This window comes from Pseudophryne corroboree, chromosome 1 (assembly GCF_028390025.1).
Source record: "Pseudophryne corroboree isolate aPseCor3 chromosome 1, aPseCor3.hap2, whole genome shotgun sequence".
Classification (NCBI taxonomy): Eukaryota; Metazoa; Chordata; class Amphibia; order Anura; family Myobatrachidae; genus Pseudophryne; species Pseudophryne corroboree.
In genome coordinates, this window is record NC_086444.1 from 407146817 (window position 1) to 407172052 (window position 25236).

At 47.8% G+C, this 25236-nt stretch overlaps 1 protein-coding gene across 2 annotated transcripts in view; it reads left to right on the plus strand.

Annotated features, from left to right (window-relative positions):
- Positions 1–1001: 1001 nt before the first annotated feature.
- SVOP (SV2 related protein) overlaps positions 1002–25236 on the plus strand; it is a 113166-nt gene continuing 88931 nt past the window's right edge. For both annotated transcript variants that reach the window (XM_063913260.1, XM_063913261.1), the window contains exon 1: positions 1002–1254. In XM_063913260.1, coding sequence (XP_063769330.1) covers positions 1220–1254 — 35 coding nt within the window. In that variant the 5' untranslated portion in view covers positions 1002–1219. The remainder of the gene's footprint in view (positions 1255–25236) is intronic.

Below are 25236 nucleotides of genomic sequence, written 5' to 3' on the forward strand. Positions count from 1 at the left end.
GTGCCCAGTTTCCTGCGGAGCCCGTCTATTCCCCATGGTCCTTACGGAGTACCCAGCATCCACTACGGACTACGAGAAATAGAATTACCGGTGAGTAAATTCTTATTATTTGTATGCTTCATTTTTGCTACTCTTACTAATGTAACTGTCTAATGCTGTATGGTTTTGTGAGTTGGGTTTGAGTGACCGACAGCCACCATACCGACGGCGGGATGCCGGCTGTTAGGTGTCTGGCAGGTGGGGGGGGGGGGGGGGGGTGGCAGCGCAATGAAGCCCCTTGTGGGCTTGGTGGCTCGCTGAGCTTGCCACAGGTTCTATTCCCACTCTATGGGTGTTGTGGGCATGTCAACCAGTGGGATACTCAAAAGTCGGGATCCCGGCGTCGGTATTGTGAATGGCAGTCGGGATTTATTTAATTTTTTTCAATTTTTTCATTCTTTGCCATCCATGTGGATTACGATTGGGAACAATAACCTTGCCCGAAGCTCGCGAGCCATATGAGGAAACATGGTGCATTAATTGGGGTTTCATGTGCTCAAACCTACAAATTGACACACAAAAACATAAAAAAACTTGTGTGGACCTATTCATGTGTTGATCATTTCCATGTGGACCTTTTGCTTGTCTTGACCTATAACCCACGTCGACCTTTTCACTGTCGACCTGTTATCCCATAACCACTTTATCAATGCCTTCTGCTCAAGTTGCCATCTATCAATCTGGGAGAAAAAAACATTCTAGATAAAGGATCAGCGACCTGAGTCGGAAATCACACAGATGTGAAAATATTATGTATAAAACAATTGGATTTTTCTTTTAATTGTTGTAGAATTCTATTAGTTTGACTGTTACTTTAAAAAAAAAAAAAAGGTAACTAGCTTGCTGCTGAGTTTTATCAATCAGTTATTACCAACCCTGTTCTAACAAATGCAATAGGATGGAAAGAGTGAAAAGCCAATAGGAAATTGCTGTGCAGTAACCAATCTGCGTATAGGAGACAGAGCCAATGGAGGCATGTCTTGCAGTTGGGCAGGAAGGTGGGCCTCTGAGTGGCTGGTATTGCTTGCAGCAGAGAATCATTCCTGTATAGTGTGACCCATCGCTGCTGCCTGTGTGCTGAGACATACAGGAGCTGTCCAGCAGGCAGACCTCCTGCACCCAGCACAATGTGACAGGCCATGAGAGCTCAGGGGACATCTCTACCACACAGCACACAGAGATGGAGGATGATTTATTCCAGCTAAGGCATCTCCCGTGAGTAGCACATTCACTGTATTTACGTCATTTTAAGAAAAAAATCGGGAAATCTGTCCAGAGCTTGCAGAGCCAGAGACAGGACCCAATCCAGCTGTATCTTCTGCTTAGCGTATGTGCACGTTCTGGAGGTGTCACATCTAGTGGATTAACAAGACTAGAGCACAGACCTTATTAATAAAATCTAGCTATTAGCTTGCTAAAGATGTGTGCTCCATCCTGTTTTCAACCATACACCGTTTCTTGTAATTAGCAATTCAGATGTAATTATGCTCATAGAAAGCAGATCATATAATTTAACCGTTCCATTGCCAGCAGGGACGCCTAAGCAATGGGTGCATATTTGCAGAAACACATTAATAATGCATATGATGGGTTACAGCGTAAATCCCCTACATTGGAGATCAGAAAACACCTTTTTTCCTACACATCTATCAGTAATTTCTAAAACAGTATCTGTCATTTAATATTGTCCCTATAGTATATATTGGATTTAGTGTTGAAGTGTTTACCTGTTACAGGGGTATTGCTGTTTTATGTTTACGTGATAGCAGCAGTATGTGTGTCTATGGATGAGTTTCTGCTTTGAGTAAAGTCATGCTGTGTGATAGATGTATGATTGATGTATGAAATATCTTTCCAAAGATGTGACAGTGTTAAGGCTCTACTTAAATGTCATATTTATCATTCAGCTTATTTAACTTGAAAGTGGTATAAGTTATGTAAATAATACTTTCTGTCTCCACGTAACTGTTTTACATCTCTCTGTTGTGTCAGTTTCATGGTATAGTACAGAGGTTCTCAAACACGGTCCTCAACGCACACCAATGGTCCAAGGGTTAACTTTATTCATGCTTGGCCTCAATCAGTTTTATTTAGCCATCTGTGCTGAGCCATGGATATACCTAAAACCTGGACCGTTTGGATGCTTTGAGGACCGCGTTCGATAAAATCTGCTATAGTGTTCTTTATCCATGAATCACTAAACATGGACTGCCTCACAGGCCTAATGTGTGCTAGACATGGAAGTAGTAAGCAAGCAGAACAGTCATCCTGTTTTTCAACCAGACTGTAAGTAACAGGATCCTCAAGGGCCCCCTTCTGTCCACAGCGCCGTAGCCTCCGGCATCGAGCCGGAGTATACTGCGCATGCGCAGGTCTCCAGAAACATGGCGCCCGCCATGGTCCTGAGACAAATTTTGAACTGTGCATGTGCGGCGGCCATATTTGGATGGATTTTTGCAGCAAATGTAATGCTAGTTGCGGGACTCTGGAGAATTAAGTATAAACAACATGGGTGCAGTGTGTGCGGTGTGGATTCCCCCTGGACCCAGGGGCCTGTATGCACCGCACACATTGCACCCATGATAGAAACGCCAATGGTTTAGGCACCACCGGGGAAGGTTAAGGTTAAGCTGCGGGGCGGAGGGTTAGGTTTAGGCTGCAGTAAGGGAGGGTTAGGGGTGAAGGGTAGCATGCTTACCCGACCCCTGTCGGGATTCTAAACTGCGTAATGCCGCAGTCGGTATTCTGCACCCGGCATCCTAATCAGCCCCAACCCGTATATGCAACGTATACTATATGAGTATAATTAAGTGGGAAATGCAAAGATAAATAACATTTGATTACAAAAGGAAACATGTGGAGACATTTCTGTGCTATTTCTGCAATAAAAATAACCCACCAACCTTAATGGATCACATTTTACAACTTATATTCAGCAAAATTGGGGTTATTTATAAAGTAAGCCGCCTTTATAGCAGAGAACATACTTTCACCAACCTTATTATGGGGGTAATTCCAAGTTGATCGCAGCAGGAAATTTTTTAGCAGTTGGGCAAAACCATGTGCACTGCAGGGGAGGCAGATATAACATGTGCAGAGAGAGTTAGATTTGGGTGTGTTGTGTTCAATCTGCAATCTAAATTGCAGTGTAAAAATAAAGCAGCCAGTATTTACCCTGCACAGAAACAAAATAACCCACCCAAATCTAACTCTCTCTGCAAATATTATATCTGCCTCCCCTGCAGTGCACATGGTTTTGCCCAACTACTAAAAAATTTCCTGCTGCGATCAACTTGGAATTACCCCCAATGTCCCACACATTTGGGGTAATTCTGAGTTGATCGCAGCAGGATTTTTGTTAGTAGTTGGGCAAAACCATGTGCACTGCAGGGGAGGCAGATTTAACATGTGCAGAGAGAGTTAGATTTGGGTGTGGTGTGTTCAATATGCAATCTAAATTGCAGTGTGAAAGTAAAGCAGCCAGTATTTACCCTGCACAGAAACAAAATAACCCACCCAAATCTAACTCTCTCTGCACATGTTATATCTGCCTCCCCTGCAGTGCACATGGTTTTGCCCAACTGCTAACAAAAATCCTGCTGCGATCAACTCAGAATTACCCCCATTGTACAATGGGCCTAATTCAGACATGATCGTAGCCGTGCAAAATTTTACTGAGTTACTCAGACGTGGGGGGACGCCCAGCAAAGGGCTAGTCCGTCCCGCATGTCTGTCCGCCCCTCCCCCCTCGCACAAGTACAAAAGCTTTGTACTTGACGAGTAGCTCCCTACCTGCGCAGCTCCTGCGCGCTGGCAGGGAGCTACCCGTCGCTGTCCGGATCGCAGCCGCTGCGTGTGACGTCACGCAGCTGCCGCTTCCCGCCCCCTGCATGGTCCAGGCACACCTCCGATGCCCGGATGGCACCCCTTTGGCCGCCGGCCCGCCCAGCGAACACCTCTGCCTGTCAATCAGGCAGAGGCGATCGCAGGGCTGAGATGGCCATCAGCTGTCTGGCATGCACCGGTGCACTGCGGCGCCGGCGCATGCGCAGTTCAGACCTGATCGGCTGCTGTGCGAAAACGTACAGCAGCGATCAGGTCTGAATTAGGCCCAATAACCAGTGCTGAATAGTGGGACCAGAAATCCTTTTAAATGAATGATCTTCCTCACATATTAGTTGTCCAGAAGCTCTTGTACTGATATGGATTTGGCATGCTGATTGTCCCTTGTATAAATCACTCTCCTCCTTCCAATGTTTTTAGATCAGTTGCACAAACTGAGCCTCCTGGCAGAACTTTGCTCCCTCTGTAGTGTTATTGTTGGCTTCAGTAAATACCCCTCCATACTGAGTAGAATACAAAACTGTATATAAACATTTCTTTAAAGTACACAACACGCACATATTTGGCTACATTGTATACCTTGCTGTAATGAGCATTCATTGATTTGTTTCCCCGATTAGCAGCTCGTTATTGTCACAGCGACTGAAGGGAGCACCTCCCAAAACTTGCACAAGTGACACGTAAAAGTGACTGATATGAAAATATCCATAGAACGGCCTACCGGACCCCCTAGAACAATGGAAAACCTTATTCTTCTAGGAGTGTACAGATACATTGCTTTACACTGTAATGCTTATTTGTAATAAAGGAATAAAGGGGGAGACAACTTGGTGGTATTAGGTGAACAGATGCCATATTTTCAATGTTTATACCATTATGGTGTTTTTACATTCATAACATGACTTTCACAGCTGTTGTTAACGGATTTACATTATTTATTACTATTTATTTATTAACAGTTCTTTATGTAGTACCTACATTTCTGCTGCGGGGTACACTGGGCTCCACAAGGAATGGACAATGGAGTGTAGAGTAGGATCTTGATCCAAGGCACCAACAGACTCAAAGCTTTGACCTTCTTCCCAGAATGCATAGCACCGCCTCCTATATCACCCCGCCTCCCTGCGCAGGATCTCAGTTTTGTAGTTGGTGCTGCAGTAGCAGGCACTTAACAGAGGGGCTGCTCCAGGCAGCCCTAAGAAGAGCTTTTTTTCTGAGGAAAAAAGTGAAGACTTCAAGGGCAGCAGCAGTGTTACATGTCAGTGGACATTCACGGCTGCAGCTTCGGCTCTCCCCAGCGGCACTGTACACTCCCGAGCCCTGGTTGCCGGGTAACTACAGCAGGAGGCTCTGGTTTTCTTCTTGTCAGGCACACACGACGGGGGTTCTCCGGGATCGCGTGGCCGCCCTTCGGGAGGTGGTAAGTGGGTCCCGCTTGCGGGACCCGGTCTTTATCGCGATCCGGCGCGGTCAGTGGGAGGCGGGCCGCGCGCGCTGGCGGTGGACACTGTAGCAGTACAGGCGATCCCAATAGATCACCAGGGCATGGGACAGGTCAGGTATTCTCTATAAACCGTTTTATTAGAGCCCGCAGTACCCGGTGGTTTTGCCAGCAGGGGGATAGAGCTTGGACCTGAAGCCCCTCCCCCAGCCCCAGGGCGCCATTTTCTGCAAATGTTCCCGCCCTGGAGCTGCATATCTGTCTCTCCCTCACTCCCTGGCAGTGTCTGCGGCGCCATTATCCCTCAGCTCACTGTTCCTGGGAATGCTTGGGCAAATCCTCCTATGTAAAGCCGCCTGGTTGTCAGTGCTGTGACTTTACAAGACACTTAAGTATTCTACCTGCCTTTTTTAGTCAGTATTAGTTAAGAAAGAGTGCACTTAGTCAGGGTTTCCTAGTACAATTACCCTGTGATATACATCCAGTTCTTACTGTGTATTGTTATATATATTGTTATATAGCTGTGTAGCTTGTCCAGTGCAGTATTATTGTTAGTAATAACCTCTGCATTGTACAGACTGTGACTATTTGTGTGTGCATTTGATAGCTGAGTGGTGTCCATTTAGTGTCTTTCACTCAACCTGCTATCCCTATATTCTATAACCTGAGGGGGCTTGGTGCGTCAGGTTTTATCTAATATAGGATTTTCACAAAGAAATACTGTATTACGTATTTTTCTCTGTGATTTAGTCACCATATCTCTCCTTTATCTCTGCTGGTGCTGACTACACTGCGCAGGGGTTTGGGCTAGAGGTATTGTGCTGCTGACAAATTGTACTGTGTTACCTGATACTGCAAGTTATATCATGTCTGCTTCTGAGGGTAACGGTTCTGGGGCTGAACACACTGCCGGTGTTGCTGAAGCCGCAGATACCTATGAGGAGAATATAGCAGCTTTGGGCTCTGGTTCTGGGGGCTCCTTGCCCCCCAGTGGGACGGTGGCAACGGGGTCCATAATGACCCGCCGTGGGCCGCTTTTTCCACGCTTCTGCATACGCTAGTTCATAAACTAACACTCCCTACTATGGGACCCCCAATGCCGGTGCAACAGTTTGTGGTCCCTGCAGCTAACCCGCCGTGGGCGGACGATTTATCTGCTCAAATAAAGAAGTTGAACCAGTCCCTGACTACTAAAAAGTCTGACCGTCGCTCGCCTACGTCCAAGGGGTCCTCTAAGCAAGCGCTTGTCTCCTCACAATCCACTGCTGTCACTAACACCTCGTCGGATGAAGACGGCACTTACACTGACCCCACAGGTTCTGACTCAGATACGGCTGATGGGGAGGGTGGTTCACATCCAGTTCCTGATCTTTTGGAGGCTATTAAGTTAATTTTACAGATTATGGCTGATCCCGAGCCATCCGTTCCTCCTAAGAAACCAGATAGGTTCAAGCGTCAGAAGGTGATTAAACAAGTTTTACATCACTCTGACCACCTAATTGATATACGTCAGGAACCCTGGGAAAACCCGGGTACGAAGTTTGTGCCTCAAAAGAAGATGCTGGCTCGCTATCCCCTCGCGCCGGAGCTGTCTAAGAATTCGGAAACGCCTCCTCCAGTGGACTCACATGTGGCTAGGATGGTGGTTTCCTCAGCTCTACCGGTCACCACCGTCACGTCTCTAAAAGAGCCTACGGATAAACGTGTGGAGGGTTGTCTGAAAGCGATTGACACCCTCGCGGGTGCTGCACAAAGGCCCATTACTTGGGCTGCAGAGGCCATTGAAGCATGGGCCTTGGAGTTAGATGCTGAAATCTCCTCTGACCATGCTAGACAATGCTTGTCTTATATTGTCACAGCTTCTCGTTATATTAAAGAGGCGGCTTCTGATGCCGGTATCCTGGCAGCCAAGGCCTCTACTACGTCAGTCCTGGCTCGCCGGATATTGTGGCTGAGATCCTGGTCTGTGGATCTGGACTCTAGAAAAACCCTGGAGGTACTCCCTTTTAAGGGAGATATTTTGTTTGGGGAGGATTTAAATAAGATTGTGGCTTACTTGGCTACTGCCAAAACTGCCTGTCTGCCAAGTACTGCTCCTTCTGTGTCGAAGGCTAAAGGTACTTCCTTTCGCCCCTTTCGTCCTTCAGGTAAAGCAAAAGGTCAGGCGTACAACAAGCAGGCCCGCACTTCCAAACCTGGCAAGCCTAAGCCCAAAAGAGCCTGGGCGGCCCGTCAGCCAGCTTCGAAGACAGATAAGCCTGCCGCATGACGTGGCGGGCCTCCCTCTGGGGGATCCCAGGGTGGGGGGCCGGCTTCTAGGGTATACCCAGGAATGGTTGATGATCACTTCAGATGCCTGGGTACGGGAAGTCGTCACTCGAGGTTACGCCATAGCCTTCAAAAACCGACCCCCTAATCGATTTTGCCAGACAGATGTCCCGTTGGACAAGACAAAGGCAAACACTCTACATTCGGTGGTACAGACCCTCCCGGATACAGGAGTCGTAGTACAGGTGCCTCTTGCGCAGAGGGACCGGGGGTACTATTCTCCGCTGTGTCTAGTTCCGAAACCGAATGGGTCCTCCCGTCCCATTCTCAACCTCAAGGCATTGAACAGGTTTGTGAAGGTTTCCAAGTTCTGGATGGAAACCCTTCGCTCTATAGTTCTGGCCTTGGAACCTGGGGACTTCATGGTCTCCCTGGCTATATAGGATGCTTACCTGCATATTCCTATAGCAGTGTCTCATCAGCAATACCTGAGATTTGCGATTGTCAACTGCCATTACCAGTTTCGGGCTTTACCTTTTGGTTTAACAACGGCTCCGCGAGTCTTTACAAAAGTCATTGCGGTGATGACGGTGGTACTCCGCCGTCAAGGGGTCAGGATACTGCCGTATTTGGACGACTTGTTAATCCTGGCAAATTCCCCATAACTTCTCTTGCGTCATCTAGATGTGACGGTCCAGTTTCTGCAAGCCCACGGGTGGCTCATCAACTGGAAGAAGTCACCCCTGATCCCTGCTCAGAGCATGGTGCATCTGGGAGCACTATTGGACACTCACAACCAGTGGTTGTTCCTGTTTCAGGAGAAAGTCCTGAAACTTCAGGACAGGATTCGTTGCTTCCTATCTCGTCCGCAAGTGTCGATACATTCGGCGATGCAGGTGCTGGGCCTCATGGTGTCAGCATTCGACATGGTGGAGTACGCTCAATTTCACTCTCGCCCTCACCAGAGGCTGATTCTAGCCAAATGGGATGGCCTGCCTCACCGGATCAGGTCTCAAATGATCTCATTGACTCCGGAGGTCCATCTGTCGCTCTGGTGGCTCCGGGACCAACAACTGTGCAGGGGCCGTCCGTTCTGGATATCCGACTGGGTCCTGTTGACAACAGATGCCAGTCTGTTAGGGTCTCCTGCTCTGTGCTGCCACGTCGTCATGGCAACCGGGAGACAAGTGCTAGTGGAGTAACCTGAGCGTAGCTGATACTCCGGTTCGGGTCTTTTGCTGTGCAGTGGTTACAGGCTCTGTGCACGGCAGGGGATCCAGTGCTGGTTTTTGTGCTCACAGTCTGTGAGGTCTGAGTGGGGCATGGACAGCACCTGCTATATAAACCCTCTTCTCAGGTTAGGCAGATGCTGCTGAATCTTTGTTGGTTAGTCAGTTCCTGAAAGCTAGCTAGTACTGTGTAAACTTTGTATTTGTTTGTTGCTTACTGCAAATAGGCCTTGGGATTTGGTATTACACTCTGCCAATCCAGACCTAGCAGTAAGGCTGGAGTCAGTCGTTTAACCTGCTGGGGTTCTTTTGCTACTCTGTGAACCTAGCAAGTTTGCGGCTGTATTCTCAGACTTGCCTGCCAAAATCCTTTCTCACTGTGCAAGGTGTTCAGGTGTCAGTTTAGTGGCAGTAAGCTGAACCAGTGCACTGCAAGTGAGGACTAGGATTGTGGAGACTCTCCTTGTGTCTATTATTCCATCTCTGACCAAGGAGTTTACTGCCACACCCGTTGGTAACCCTTTAGGGTTTTTGCTGTTGCCCTTAGCAACAGCATTTCGGGTTCTCTACGTATTAAATCACTACATCTCGCTTCTTTCCATCTGAGCATCCCTAATACTAGGGAGACACCCAGTTTCTTAGCCTTTGGGCTTCTCTGTTCATTTTGTGTTTATTTTGTTACCCTATCACCTTCTGTGTATGTAATGTCATATTCCCCAGTCTGTCTGTGAGTTCATTTGTTTTGCATCCCTCACCGTTCAGACACCAGTACATTCCTGCTGGCACTGGTGTGCATAACATATTCAGCAGCCTAATACTCCTGTTGAAATTTTGTGGGAATATGGAGCATACCCCTCAAAATACTTTGCAACAGGTGGTCGATCAGGTGCAGGTCCTGACTCGACAATTTAATGATTTGTCCATTAAAATGCACACCTCGCAGGCCGCTGGCGGAGCTCCCGCAGCAGCAGTACCTTCAGGGGTTAAGGAGCCGAAAGTAAATCTCCCGGATCGTTTTTCTGGAGATCGCTCGCAGTTCTTTTGTTTCAAGGAGAGCTGCAAGCTATATTTCCAGCTTAGGCCTCAGTCTTCTGGGTTGGAGATTCAGCGGGTGGGCATAGTGATTTCCTTGCTACAAGGAGACCCACAGGTCTGGGCATATGGGTTGCAGCCTGACTGTCCGTCGCTTAAAAGTGTTGATGCTTTTTTACGGCACTGGGCATGTTGTATGATGACCCTGACAAGACGGCCTCAGCCGAGGCTCAGATTTCGATCCTTAAGCAAGGGCGAAGGCCAGTTGAGGTTTATTGTACGGAGTTTCGGAGGTTGGCCCATGATACCCAGTGGAATGACCCAGCCCTGAGACACCAGTACCGAAGAGGTATTTCTAACCAGTTAAAAGACCAACTGGTACAATATCCCTTGCCTGATAGCTTGGATCAGCTCATGCAGTTATCCATTCGGGTGGATAGACGGCTGAGAGAGCGCAGGCTTGAAAGGGAGACCGAGGTTTCCTTCTTTCCCAAGGGAACCTCAGACTCTGAGGAATTTTCCGAGGAGCCTATGCAGATTGGGGCTACCCGCCTCTCCTCGCGTGAGAAGACGCGGAGGAGACAGCAGGGGTTATGTTTGTACTGTGGGAATAAAGGTCATGTGGTAGTATCATGCCCAGAAAAGCCGGAAAACTTCAGGGCCTGAGGGTGATGGGAAATATCCTGTCAGGTCAGAAGTCGGAATTTCCCAAGAAGACTTTTATCATTCCGGTGACCTTGAAGATCCTCGGTCAAACTGTCAAGACTGAGGCCTTTGTGGACAGTGGGGCCGACGGGGTTTTTATGGACCGCCAATTCGCCCTGAAACACTCTGTTCCCTTAGTACCCTTGGCATCGGAAATTGAGATTTGTGGGTTAAACGGGGAACCATTATCCCAGGGTAAAATTACCTCTTGCACTAGCCAGATTTCTTTGTTTATTGGAGCCACACACTCTGAAAAATTGTCCTTTTATGTGACTGTCTGTACTTTTGCCCCATTGGTGTTGGGGTTACCCTGGTTAAGGGCCCACAATCCTCAATTTGACTGGGTCTCTGGGGAGATTCTTAGTTGGGGTACTGATTGTTTCAGGAGTTGCTTGAGCCTTCCAGTCAGGCTTTCGCAGCTAAGTTTGCCAGGATTGCCAGGATGTTATGCAGATTTTGCGGACGTGTTCTCCAAAAGAGTTGCAGAGGTACTACCTCCCCATCGCCCCTATGACTGTGCCATTGATTTGTTGCCGAATGCTAAGCTTCCCAAGAGCAGGTTGTACTCCCTGTCACGTCCTGAGACTCAGGCTACGGCAGAGTACATTCAGGAGCACTTGGCTAAGGGATTTATCAGACCTTTAACAGTCTCCAGTTGGGTCGGGGTTCTTCTTCGTGGGTAAAAAGGACGGTTCGTTGCGACCCTGCATCGACTTCAGGGAATTGAACCGTATCACGATTAAAAACTCATACCCACTGCCTCTCATTTCGGTCTTGTTTGACCAGCTTCGTACTGCCACCATTTTTTCCAAGATTGACCTACGCGGTGCGTACAATCTAATCCGAATAAGAGAGGGGGATGAATGGAAGACTGCCTTTAATACCCACTCAGGGCATTATGAATATTTGGTGATGCCTTTTGGGCTCTGTAATGCCCCGGCAGTCTTCCAGGACTTCATGAACGATGTGCTCAGGGAATATTTGGATAGATTCTTAGTTGTATACTTAGATGACATCCTAATCTTCTCCCATTCCCTGGAGGAACATCGGAAGCATGTACGCTTAGTCCTCCAGAAACTCAGAGACCACCGGCTTGGGGCGAAGCTGGAGAAGTGCGAATTTGAAGTTCAGCAAATCGCATTTCTAGGATATATTATCTCCCCAGAAGGTTTCCAAATGGAGGGTTCCAAGGTACAGGCAGTCCTGGATTGGGTGCAGCCCACTAGTTTGAAGGCGCTTCAGCGTTTTCTGGGCTTTGCGAATTTTTATAGACGATTTATCGCTGGATTTTCGTCTATAGTGGCGACCTTGGTGGCACTCACTAAGAAAGGGGCGGATGTTGCTCACTGGTCTTGTGAGGCCAAAGCGGCTTTTGCCCGTCTCAAAAGGGCATTTGTCTCGGCCAAGGTGCTGCGACACCCAGATCCAGAGCGTCCTTTTGTGGTGGAGGTGGATGCCTCTGAGATGGGTATTGGGGCAGTGCTCTCCCAGATGGGGGTGTCTGATAATCGCCTTCATCCCTGTGCTTACTTTTCCCGTAAATTTTCGCCTGCCGAGATGAATTATGACGTGGGTAACCGGGAATTGTTGGCTATTAAGGATGCACTCGAGGAGTGGAGACACTGGCTTGAGGGGGCTAAGTTTGTGGTCTCAATTCTCACCGACCATAAGAATTTGGCATATTTAGAGTCAGCGAAGCGCCTCAATGCCAGGCAGGCACGATGGGCTTTGTTTTTTGCTCGCTTTAATTTTTTGATAACATATCGCCCTGGGTCAAAAAAACATCAAGGCTGATGCGCTCTCGCGGAGTTTTGCTTCAATCCAGGAGACCACCGAGGAGCCATTGCCTATTGTGTCCCCATCATGTATTAAAGTGGGCATTACCCAGGACCTCTTGTCATTAGTCCTTAGAGCACAGAAGCAGGCTCCTCCAGACCTTCTGGTAGGTCTTTTGTTTGTGCCTCCTAGGTTAAGACAGCGAGTGTTCCTGGAATTCCATGCCAAGAAGTCGGCAGGTCACCCGGGTATTGCCAGAACTCGGGAGTTGCTATCTAGGGCGATGTGGTGGCCCTCGGTGGCTAGGGATGTGGATCAGTGGGTTCGGGCATGTGACATCTGTGCCCGAAATAAGACTCCTAGAGGGGTTCCTGTTGGCCCATTACATCCACTCTCTATTCCATCTAAGCCATGGACCCACATTTCAATGGATTTTGTGGTGGACTTGCCCAAATCCTCGGGGATGACAGCCATCTGGGTTGTCGTTGACAGGTTTTCGAAGATGGCGCACTTCGTTCCATTGGTTGGGCTGCCATCGGCCAGACGCCTGTCTGAATTATTTATGCTGCATGTTGTGCACCTCCACGGGTTGCCACTTGATGTGGTCTCTGACCGCGGATCCCAGTTTGTGGCCAAAGTCTGGAGGGCATTTTGTTCCGATCTCCAGATTTCTGTCAGCTTGTCGTCAGGCTACCATCCGCAGTCTAATGGGCAGACTGAAAGGGTGAACCAGTCCTTGGAGCAGTTCCTCAGGTGTTATGTCTCCAAGTGTCAGACTGACTGGGTGGCTCATCTGTCCATGGCGGAGTTTGCCTATAACAACGCGGCTCACTCTGCTACAGGGATCTCTCCCTTCCTTTGTGTGTATGGGCATCATCCTAAGGCCAATTCTTTTGACCCCCTGGACTCCACGCCTGGTGGTTCCTCTGTGGTTTCGGTCCTTAGAGGTATTTGGAGGAAATTGAAGAAAGCCCTTGTGTCTGTGTCATTAGTGACCAAAAGGGTTTTTGATAAGCGGAAAAGACCCTGCAGCTTCAAATTAGGAGACTTCGTCTGGTTGTCTACCAAGAATTTGAAGTTGAGACAGCCATCTCATAAGTTAGGCCCCCGGTTCATCGGTCCTTATAAGATCACTAGGGTTATCAATCCGGTGGCATTTCAGTTAGATCTACCCCGTTCTTTGGGTATCAATAAAACATTTCATTGTTCCCTTTTAAAACGGGCGATTAGTAATCCTTCTTCCAGTGGAAGACCTTCCCCTCTTCTGATACGTGGCCAGAGGGAGTTTGTTGTTGAAAGGATTCTTGACTCCAAGATGGTTCTGGGTCGGCTGTCATTTATGGTGCACTGGAAGGGGTATGGCCCGGAGGAGCGGTCGTGGGTGCGCAGTTGTGATCTTCATGCCCCCAGACTGTTACGCTCTTTCTTCTCGCAGTTCCCCGATAAACCCGGTGGTAGGGGTTCTTTGACCCCTCGTCAGAGGGGGGGTACTGTTAGGGTCTCCTGCTCTGTGCTGCCACGTCGTCATGGCAACCGGGAGACAAGTGCTAGCGGAGTAACCTGAGCGTAGCTGATACTCCGGCTCGGGTCTTTTGCTGTGCGGTGGTTACAGGCTCTGTGCACAGCAGGGGATCCGGTGCTGGTTTTTGTGCTCACAGTCTGTGAGGTCTGAGTGGGGCATGGACAGCACCTGCTATATAAACCCTCTTCTCAGGTTAGGCAGATGCTGCTGAATCTTTGTTGGTTAGTCAGTTCCTGAAAGCTAGCTAGTACTGTGTAAACTTTGTATTTGTTTGTTGCTTACTGCAAATAGGCCTTGGGATTTGGTATTACACTCTGCCAATCCAGACCTAGCAGTAATACTGGAGTCAGTCGTTTAACCTGCTGGGGTTCTTTTGCTACTCTGTGAACCTAGCAAGTTTGCGGCTGTATTCTCAGACTTGCCTGCCAAAATCCTTTCTCACTGTGCAAGGTGTTCAGGTGTCAGTTTAGTGGCAGTAAGCTGAACCAGTGCACTGCAAGTGAGGACTAGGATTGTGGAGACTCTCCTTGTGTCTATTATTCCATCTCTGACCAAGGAGTTTAGTGCCACACCCGTTGGTAACCCTTTAGGGGTTTTGCTGTTGCCCTTAGCAACAGCATTTCGGGTTCTCTACGTATTAAATCACTACATCTCGCTTCTTTCCATCTGAGCATTCCTAATACTAGGGAGACACCCAGTTTCTTAGCCTTTGGGCTTCTCTGTTCATTTTGTGTTTATTTTGTTACCCTATCACCTTCTGTGTATGTAATGTCCTATTCCCCAGTCTGTCTGTGAGTTCATTTGTTTTGCATCCCTCACCGTTCAGACACCAGTACATTCCTGCTGGCACTGGTGTGCATAACACAGTCTAAGAGGTTGGGGTGCGGTGCTGGAGCAACACTCCCTTCAGGGGCGGTGGACCAAGGAGGAGTCCCTCCTCTCGATCAATATTCTGGAGTTGCGGGCGGTCTTCAATACCTTGAACCTAGCCCAGCATTTAATTCAGAACCGTTCTGTTCAAGTACAGTTGGACAACTCCACCACAGTGGCTTACATAAATCATCAAGGCGGCACTCGAAGCCGCCTAGCAATGAAGGAAGTCTCGCGGATTCTACAGTGGGCAGAACGCCATCTACCGGCCATATCGGCAATATTCATTCCGGGAGTCCTGAATTGGGAAGCGGACTTTCTCAGTCGTCAGGACGTGCATGCCGGCGAGTGGGGCCTCCATCCAGAAGTGTTTCAACTCCTAGTGGAAAGGTGGGGCCTTCCAGACGTAGATCTGATGGCGTCTCGACACAATCACAAGGTTCCGGTCTTCGGAGCAAGGACAAGGGATCCTCAAGCAGCATTCGTGGATGCGCTGGCGGTACCGTGGAGGTTTCGGCTGCCGTACGTGTTCCCTCCGGTGTCACTCCTGCCCAGGGTAATTCGGAAGTTCAAGCAAGAAAAAGGAATTCTGCTTCTCATAGCTCCAGCGTGGCCCAGATGGCACTGGTTCTCAGACCTGCAAGGCCTATCGTCAGAGCGTCCAGTTCTACTTCCACAACGCCCAGACCTCCTCGTTCAGGGCCCCTGTGTCTACCAGGACCTAGCCCGGCTGTCATTGACGGCGTGGCTCTTGAAGCTTCCGTCTTAAGGGCTAAAGGGTTTTCTGAGGCGGTCATTCAAACTATGTTGCGGGCCCGGAAACCGGCTTCGGCTCGGATTTACTATAGGGTCTGACATTCTTACTTTGTTTGGTGTGCATCTAACGATTATGACGCTTCCAAGTTTAGTATAGCCAAGTTGTTGGCTTTTCTTCAGCAGGGCCTGGACTTAGGCCTGCGTCTGGCCTCCCTCAAGGTTCAAATATCTGTCTTGTCGGTGTGGTTTCAGAAAAAAATTGCGACCTTACCTGATGTGCATACCTTTACTCAGGGCGTGTTGCGTATCCAACCTCCCTATGTCCCGCCTGTGGCTCCTTGGGACTTGTCGGTGGTTTTGGAGGCGTTACAAGAGTCTCCGTTTGAACCTCTTGGTTCAGCTGACCTTAAGTGGCTTTCCCTTAATGTGGTGTTTCTGCTGGCTATTGCTTCAGCTAGAAGAGTGTCGGATTTGGGTGCCTTATACTGTAGTTCCCCATATCTGATATTTCACTGTGACCGGGCGGTTCTTAGGACTCGTCTCGGCTATCTACCTAAGGTGGTTTCTTCGTTCCACCTTAATCAGGAGATTGTAGTTCCGGCACTTGTTTCTCCTGATCTGTCTCCCAAAGAGCGGTCTTTGGATATGGGGGGTAATTCCAAGTTGATCGCAGCAGGAAATTTTTTAACAGTTTGGCAAAACCATGTGCACTGCAGGGGGGGGGGGGGGGGGCAGATATAACATTTGCAGAGAGAGTTAGATTTGGTGGGTTATTTTGTTTCTGTGCAGGGTAAATACTGGCTGCTTTATTTTTACACTGCAATTTAGATTGCATATTGAACTCACCAAACCCAAATCTCTCTCTCTCTCTGCACATGTTATATCAGCCTCCCCTGCAGTGCACACGGTTTTGCCCAACTGCTAAAAAAATTTCCTGCTGCGATCAACTTGGAATTACCCCCATGGTACGGGCTCTCTGTATCTATGTGAAGAGAACTGCTCCTATTAGGAAATCTGATTCTCTTTTTGTTGTGTTTGGGTTTCACAAACGGGGCTGGCCTGCTCACAAGCAAACTCTGGCCAGATGGATTAGAATGGTGATTGCACATGCTTATGTGAAGGCTGGTCTCTTCTCCTGATCACATTAAGGCCCATTCTACTCGGTCTGTTGGACTTTCTTGGGCGGCCCAACGTGGTGCGACCCTTGAACAATTGTGCAAGGCGGCTACGTGGTCCTCTGTGAACACGTTCATAAGGTTCTATACCTTCGATACTGCCGCTTCCCAGGATGCTTCCTTTGGACGCCGGGTTCTTGTGCCCGGTACAGTGCGTCCCCTCCCATAAGGAACTGCTTTAGGACATCCCCATTGTCCATTCCTTGTGGAGCCCAGTGTACCCCGCAGCAGAAAACGAGTTTTATGGTAAGAACTTACCTTTGTTAAAACTCTTTCTGCGAGGTACACTGGGCTCCACAAGGCGCCCACCCTGACGCACTTAGCTTCTTTGGGTTGGTATGGCATTAGCCGCTGACACTCCTCTTGTCGTGAGAATGCGGTGTTGTGGCTACTAACCGTTGTCGTCTCTTTTCCTGCTACTGCATTGGACTGGTTAACTAAAAACTGAGATCCTGTGCAGGGAGGCGGGGTGATATAGGAGGCGGCGCTATGCATTCTGGGAAGAAGGTCAAAGCTTTGAGCCTGTTGGTGCCTCGGATCAAGATCCTACTCTACACCCCATTGTCCATTCCTTGTGGAGCCCAGTGTACCTCGCAGAAAGAGTTTTAACAAAGGTAAGTTTTACCATAAAACTCGTTATTCCATAGTGCTTTTAAGAGAATGCTTACTCATTAATCAGTCACATCAGTTCCTGCCCAGTGAAGCTTACAATCTATATTGCCTACCATGCAGACATATCCCAGAGTTAATGTTACTGTTCATAACTCAGTATGTCTTTGGAATGTGGGAGGAAACTGTAGTACCCAGGGGAAGCCCATGCAAATGTGGAGAAGAACATACAAACACCACACAGATAGAGCCCTGGTTGATAGTTAAAGGCCATACACACTGCGCGATTTTGAGCTGAAAGCAGATCACTTTTGGTGTGTTGAGCTGCTTTCAACTCAAAGCCGCCCAGTGTGTATGTACAAGCGGTGAGCGCTGATGTGCGCTCCCGCTTCATCGCCGGCAGCCGCCATTCATCTACTGGTATTACCAGCAGATGACCGGCGGGGTGAACGGCTTTCCATAGCGTCCTGCTGTGGAAAGCCGCTCACCCCCGCTGACATCGCTGGGCAGGGGGGAAAAGCGCTCAGTGTGTATGCACTGAGCGCTTTTTAGCCCAGCGATGTCAGCGATCATCTCTGTTCATACACGCTGTGTATGCACCTTAAGAGTTTCAGATATCTTTTCAAACTTACAACTTTTATATACCACTGTGTTGAACAGTAAAATCATACTGATAAACTACTAATATATATACAAGTACATAGCTTACTACTGTTATATATGGAAACATCCCAAGTATCAGTCACTCTGTCATTAATAACCCACTATATATATGGAATACCCTTCCTTTGTATTCTCCAATAAAAGTCCAGTTTTTTTCTACCAACCTTTTGCAGCCTTACATGGCTGCTCTCCTCCACAGCTGTAGTTCCACACCACTTTCCTGCAGTGCATATTGTTATGGTGGCTTTACGGGCATGGTCAGTTGGTCACTGTCATGCAATTGATTGTCTCTTGGAGCGGAGTTTTAAAATGTTGGCAAGTATGAAGACTGACTCAGAGTTGGGAACAAAGCAAAATAAAGTAGAAAATTTGCACATTGGCAAAACCATGTTAGGCTGCAGCTGGGGCAGTTTTGAAATATGCAGAAATTTAGAGTTTTAAAAGACGTGTCCTTCTCAACTTAAAATTGCAGTGTAAAAATAAAGTTCCCCAGTATAGACTACATGCAATAGCAGCCAGTACTTTCCCTGCATGCAAAAAAATCTAAAACGTATTTGAACAGTGCATTGTAATATATGTAATCCAGGAGTTGGGATGGATATCCTGACAGACGGGATGCCGACGGTCAGAATACCGACCGCGGTAGACTTACCTTCTCCCAATGGCCACCTAACTCTCCCTGCTCTTGCAACCTATACCTAACACAAGAAGTATTTAATTGCAAAATGATTGACAGGAAGTGGCCATTTGGAGGAGTTAATGGAGAGTGGTTGAGAAAATCATTTGTGTCATGGACTTTTTTCGGGGCATGTATCTGCTGAAGACTGCGAGCTCGTACATGCAAAAACATGGCGTCTGAGTCACTACTGCTATGTTCAGTCTACGTAGCCGTAGACCAACCCATAGCTCCGATGTTCCTCTTTTTTGCATGTAGTCTGCGTGTAGTATGCGAATGTGTGCGCAGTTGCGAATCAGTTTGCGATGGCTCCGATAGGCCTCTCTTTTCATTTTTTTTAGCATTTCTGTAGTCTAGAAAATTGCACTTGCTAATGCATTAGCGTACAAGCATGAATTACGTAATTCATGCTTGTACGCTAATGCATTAGCAAGTGCAATTTTCTAGAACCTTTACAGTATTATTAATATCTGGCCTGATTCATTGACAGTCATTATGGCGACTGCACCTGCGATTGTAAATGTTAAGGATGTGCAAAATGATTTAAGAAACTCAACAGCCCTGATACTGTAAGTACAGAAACGTCTGTTATTGGTCTATTATTTGGGGGATTTGAAGTCCGATTATATGTTTGATTTGTGTTTGCTTTTTTTAAGTTGAATTTTAATAAATCGGGATCCTATATTGGTCTATGTAAAAACATTGATGTTTTGCTGATATTCGATTTTGAGTGGGATTTGATTTTATATTTGATTTTACATTTGAGTTTGACTCTAGTAAATCTCCATATGCAAAATCGTATGCAAAATCACACAAAACCCAAAATCTAACATTAGTAAATATACCTGCTGGTGTAAAGTTACTCTTTTTTTTCCTTTTTTTTTGCTAGGCTCCCAACTCTGAATCAGTTCCATTATGTCTAAATCCACACCAGTTCTTATTAACGTAACAAGGGCCTAATTCAGCTTAGATCGCTATTGAGACAGAAATTGCGTTTTTCTCAGTCCTGCTTCTGCTAAAAATTGCATGTGAACAGCGGCCCAGAAAGGGAAAAGATGCCCGCCGATGCAATCGCAAAATTTCATATGCAACAGCAGAATTGCGATGCATACGCAGAAATCGAGTACCATTGCAGTTGACCCAAGGATACTCAGAATTAGAGATGTGCAGGTTCGGATTTACTCGGTTCTTAACGCCGGAATTTATCCGGATTTTTCCTTTTGGCTAACCAAAACACGTAACATCCGAGAGCCAATAAGACGCCGTTTTGAGATCCGGGTAAATCTGGGTAAATACGAACTCGCACATCTCTACTCAAAATAATGAGAATGTAGTTGCACCGGTGCAATGTTTTTAGCCGTAATCCATTGCAACTGACGTCAGATACACGCCAGTGGCGTAACTAGAAATTTTTCTCCCCCCCCCCCCCCCCCTTCATGCTCCATAATTGGGAGCAAGAAAGGGATAAATATGCGCGCGCCGAAGGCGCGTGCAGCAAAAAAGGGGGCGTGGTTTTGTTGGAATGGGCGTGGTTTCACATAAAGGGGCGTGGCATTGCAGGAAAAGACTACCTTATACCCCAGTTTTGCAACCTGCACGCCCATACGTTGGCCACCACATGAAAGAAAAATAATCCTGATTCATGCCCCTTACATTATTTGTCATTTTTCCTCCTTATAGTAATGCCCAGTATACATTATGCCACATACTGCATTGGCCCTTAGACATTATGCCGCACACAATAATGCACATGACACAATATGCACACACTGTAATGCCCCCGACACATTATGCCACACACCGTAATGCCTGTGACACATTATGCCACACACCGTAATGCCTGTGACACATTATGACAGGAATCGCAATGCCCGTTATACATTATGCTACACACTGCAATGCCCCTGATACATTATAGCACATACAATGTCCGTGATACATTATGCCACACACTGCAATGCCCGATACATTATAGCACATACAATGCCTGTGACACATTATGCCACACAGTGCAATGACCTTGAGACATTATACCACAATGCCCGTGATATAGTATACCATACACCGTAATGCCTGTGACACATACCGCAATGCCCTGCCCGTTATACCCTATGCCACACACCGCAATGCCCGTTATGTATTATGCCACACTGCAATGACCCTGAGACATTATACCACATACCTGTCACAACTGAGGGCCTGAGCTGACGGGAGGCAGCCTCAGTTGTAGGGGCTGAGATGTAACGGAACCTGGGAGGTTGTATCAGACCCCTAGACATGTAAGTAACATGTAGAATAACTGCCCGAAGGCGTGACCACGACAACCAGGATAAAAGTCAATGATGTTTATTATGACAAACTCCGTAACACAGCAGCAGTAAAGGAAACATAAAAGTCAACAGAGGATAAATACAATTCCTGGGTACTACAGGGTGGCAAGGACCACAGGCACTGGTAGAGTGAGACAGTTCTTATAATCTTCTAGTTGGAAAGTCCTTACCAGGCCTGACTGTAGCAATGGAGAGAACCCAGGATCGTACCAGCTGATGTTCCAGGAAAGGCTGGGCTGCTGAAGGTAAAACGGCTGCTGTGGATACTGGCTGGAACCAGACTGTTGTTGGTACGGAGTGGATACTGGCTGGAACCAGTTAAATAATAAACGAACTTGAGAGCGATGAAATAATAATGAAGTTTGGAGTTTGAGAGCGGTGAAATAATAATTCCGGTGGAGAGTGGTAAACTGCAGAAAAGGACACCAGCCCTTTAAGAGAAGCTATACACTGCTGGAAGCTGGGCTGGAAGCAGGTGATTGTTTGAGAGCGATGAAATAATAATTCCGGTGGAGAGTGGTAAACTGCAGAAAGGACACCGGCCCTTTAAGAGAAGCTGTACACTGCTGGAAGCTGGGCTGGAAGCAGGTGATTGTTGTAGCTGGAAACAGGTGAGTCCAGAATGGATCGGAGAGTCAGGCTACACCGCAGATGGAATGCTGGTGCGGGTCTCTATAGCAGAAGTCTGGAGACAGGAGCTGGAACCTGGAAGACAACCACAGGAGAGAGACAAACTGGAACTAGGTTAGACAACCAAAGCACTGACGCCTTCCTTGCTCAGGCACAGCTTACTTATACCTGCAGCAAGGAAGGGGTTGGCTAGGCAATTATGCAAATCAACAATACAGACAGCAGATTGGTGGAAATGCTCAGATGACAAAATCCAAGATGGCTGCGCCCATGCAGACACTTGGAGGGAAGTTTGGTTTGTAATCCACGTGAGAATTGAAACAGTAATGGCGACGCCGGCCACAGGAGACAGGAGACGCCAGACTGACAAGCGCACATTTAACCACGCGGGCACAGCGGAGGCCGCGGCTGATGAAATCACCACTCTGACATTCTGCATGTGGAAACTCAGGAACAGCGGGATCCGGTCCTGGAACGCTGAGCCAGCCTTAGGAGGCATCTGAAGGGTAAGTAATGGCGTCCAGATACCCGGATCGTGACAGCACCCCCCCCTTTAGGAGTGGCCCCAGGACACTTCTTAGGCTTTAAAGGAAACTTTGCGTGGAAATTTCGGACCAAGGCAGGAGCATGGACGTCTGAGGCATTGGTCCAAGAGCGTTCTTCAGGACCATAGCCCTTCCAGTCAATGAGGTATTGTAACTGACCGTAACGGAAACGTGAGTCCAAAATCTTGGCCACCTCGTACTCGACTCCCCGTTGAGTCTGAACTTTGGGAGCTGGAGGAAGTGCGGAATGAAACCGATTCAGGATCAGCGGTTTCAACAAAGAAACATGAAATGTCCTGGGTATTTTCAAGAAGGATGGTAACTGTAACCTGTAGGCAACAGGATTGATGACTTGTTCAATCTTGAAGGGTCCGATGTAGCGAGGTGCAAATTTCATGCTGGGAACTCTCAACCTCAAATTCTTCGTGGACAGCCACACACGATCACCCACCTTGAGAGCAGGAACCGCTCTACGCTTTCTATCGGCAAACTTCTTATACCTGAATGAGGCTTTAAGCAGGGCTGCGCGGACGTTCCTCCAGTTATTTGAAAACTGACGCAAGGTGACATCCACTGCTGGAACAGAAGTTGCGGGAAGCGGTTGGAATTCTGGGACTTTAGGGTGGAATCCATAATTAATGAAGAATGGTGTAGAAGAAGATGAGGAATGGTATTGATTGTTGTGGCTGAACTCGGCCCAAGGAAGGAGTTGAACCCAGTCATCTTGAGAGGAAGACACATATATACGGAGGAAGGCCTCCAAGTCCTGATTCACCCTCTCGGTTTGACCATTGGTCTGAGGATGGTAAGCCGTGGAAAACTTTAACTTGACTTGGAGGGCTTGACACAAACTTCGCCAAAATTTGGCTACAAATTGTACTCCACGATCCGAGATGATCTCTTCAGGAAGACCGTGAAGTCGGAAGATCTCTTGTATAAACACTTGAGCCAACTTGGAAGCTGACGGAAGACCGGTGAGAGGGATGAAATGTAGAGATGAGCGGATTCGGTTTTACTCGGTTTTACTCGGTTCTCAAAACCGAATCTTATTGGCTATCCAAAACACGTGACATCCGTGAGCCAATTAGATGCCGTTTTGAGAACCGAGTAAAACCGAGTAAAACCGAACCCGCTCATCTCTAATGAAATGTGCCATCTTGGTGAACCGGTCAACTACCACCCAGATGGTATTAAACTTGTTGCAGATCGGTAGATCGGAAACAAAGTCCATTGACAAATGGGTCCAAGGTCGACGGGGAACAGATAATGGAACCAGTTGCCCCGCAGGCGACTGGCGGGAGACTTTGTGTTGGGCACACTTTGGGCAGGAGGCAATAAATTCCATAACGTCCTTCTTCAGAGTTGGCCACCAGTAGGACCTAGAAATAAATTCAAGGGTTTTCTGAATGCCTGTATGTCCAGCAAAACGGGAAGCATGGGCCCAATGCATGAGCTTCTTCCTTAGAACTGGCTTAACAAAACTTTTCCCTGGTGGAGGCGTAGAGTCCATCCCTACCGTGGAGAATGCCAACGGATTAATAATAGGATGCTTGTCTGCAGACTCGGACTCATTTTCTTGCTCCCATGAGCGGGAAAGGGCATCGGCCTTACGATTCTGAGAACCCGGACAGAACTGGAGTTTAAAGTCAAATCTAGAGAAGAAAAGTGCCCATCTGGCCTGACGAGGATTCAGACATTGTGCGCCTTTGAGATATAAAAGATTTTTGTGGTCGGTAAGAATGGTGATTGAGTGGGAAGCTCCCTCCAACAGGTATCTCCACTCCTCCAGAGCGAGCTTGATGGCTAGCAACTCCTGATCGCCAATGGCATAGTTGCGCTCAGCTGGGGAGAACTTCCGGGAGAAGAAACTGCAAGGATGTAGATGTCCATCTTTGGCCCTCTGGGATAACACTGCTCCTACTCCAACGGAGGAGGCATCTACCTCTAAGATAAAAGGAGAGTCGGTGTCGGGCTGTTTCAGAACTGGTGCAGAGATGAACCGTTGCTTCAGAAGGTGAAAGGCCTGTGTAGCTTCCTCGGACCACTTGGACGGATTAGCACCTTTCTTGGTTAATGCAGTGATAGGCGCCACAATGGTGGAAAAGTCTTGTATAAATTTTCTATAATAATTGGCGAACCCTAAGAACCTCTGGACCCCTTTGAGGCTTAAGGGTATAGGCCAATTCTGGATTGCTTGGAGTTTCTCAGGATCCATCTCTAGTCCGGAACCGGACACAATGTAACCTAGAAACGGAATGGTTTTAACTTCAAACACACACTTCTCCAATTTACAATAGAGGTGATTGACACGGAGACGGGAAAGAACCTCTTTTACCCAGAAACGATGATCTTCGAGATTATTAGCAAAGATGAGGATGTCGTCTAGATAAACCACGACATGGCGGTACAAGATGTCCCTGAAAATCTCATTCACGAAGTGCTGGAAGACTGCTGGAGCATTGCTCAATCCGAAGGGCATGACGAGGTACTCATAATGTCCGTCACGGGTGTTAAAGGCGGTCTTCCACTCGTCACCCTCACGGATTCGGATGAGATTGTAGGCACCCCTCAAGTCCAGCTTTGTGAAAATAGTTGCACCACTAACTCTATCAAAGAGCTCGGTAATCAGGGGTAAAGGGTATCGGTTCTTGACGGTAATGTCGTTCAGACCTCTGTAGTCGATGCACGGACGCAGACCACCGTCTTTCTTCTTAGCGAAGAAGAAGCCTGCGCCGGCTGGAGAAGAAGATGGTCGGATGAAACCCTTCGCCAGGTTCTCTTTGATGTACTCTTCCATGGAGTGTGTCTCAGGCAGAGACAACGGATAAGTTCGGCCTCGCGGTGGAACCTTCCCTGGAATGAGGTCGATTGGGCAGTCCCATTCTCTATGAGGAGGAAGGATATCAGCAGAGGCTTTACTGAACACGTCCGTGAAGTCTTGATATGGAGGAGGCGGAACATCAGATGACCTGGGGAAGGAAGAACAAACAGGAAGAACTTTGGCTAAACAAGTCTCAGCACAGGAGGGACCCCATGCCAGTATTTGCGTAGTCGTCCAGTCAATTGATGGGTTGTGGAGACGGAGCCATGGAAGGCCTAAAACCACTGGATGTGTGGCTCTTGGAAT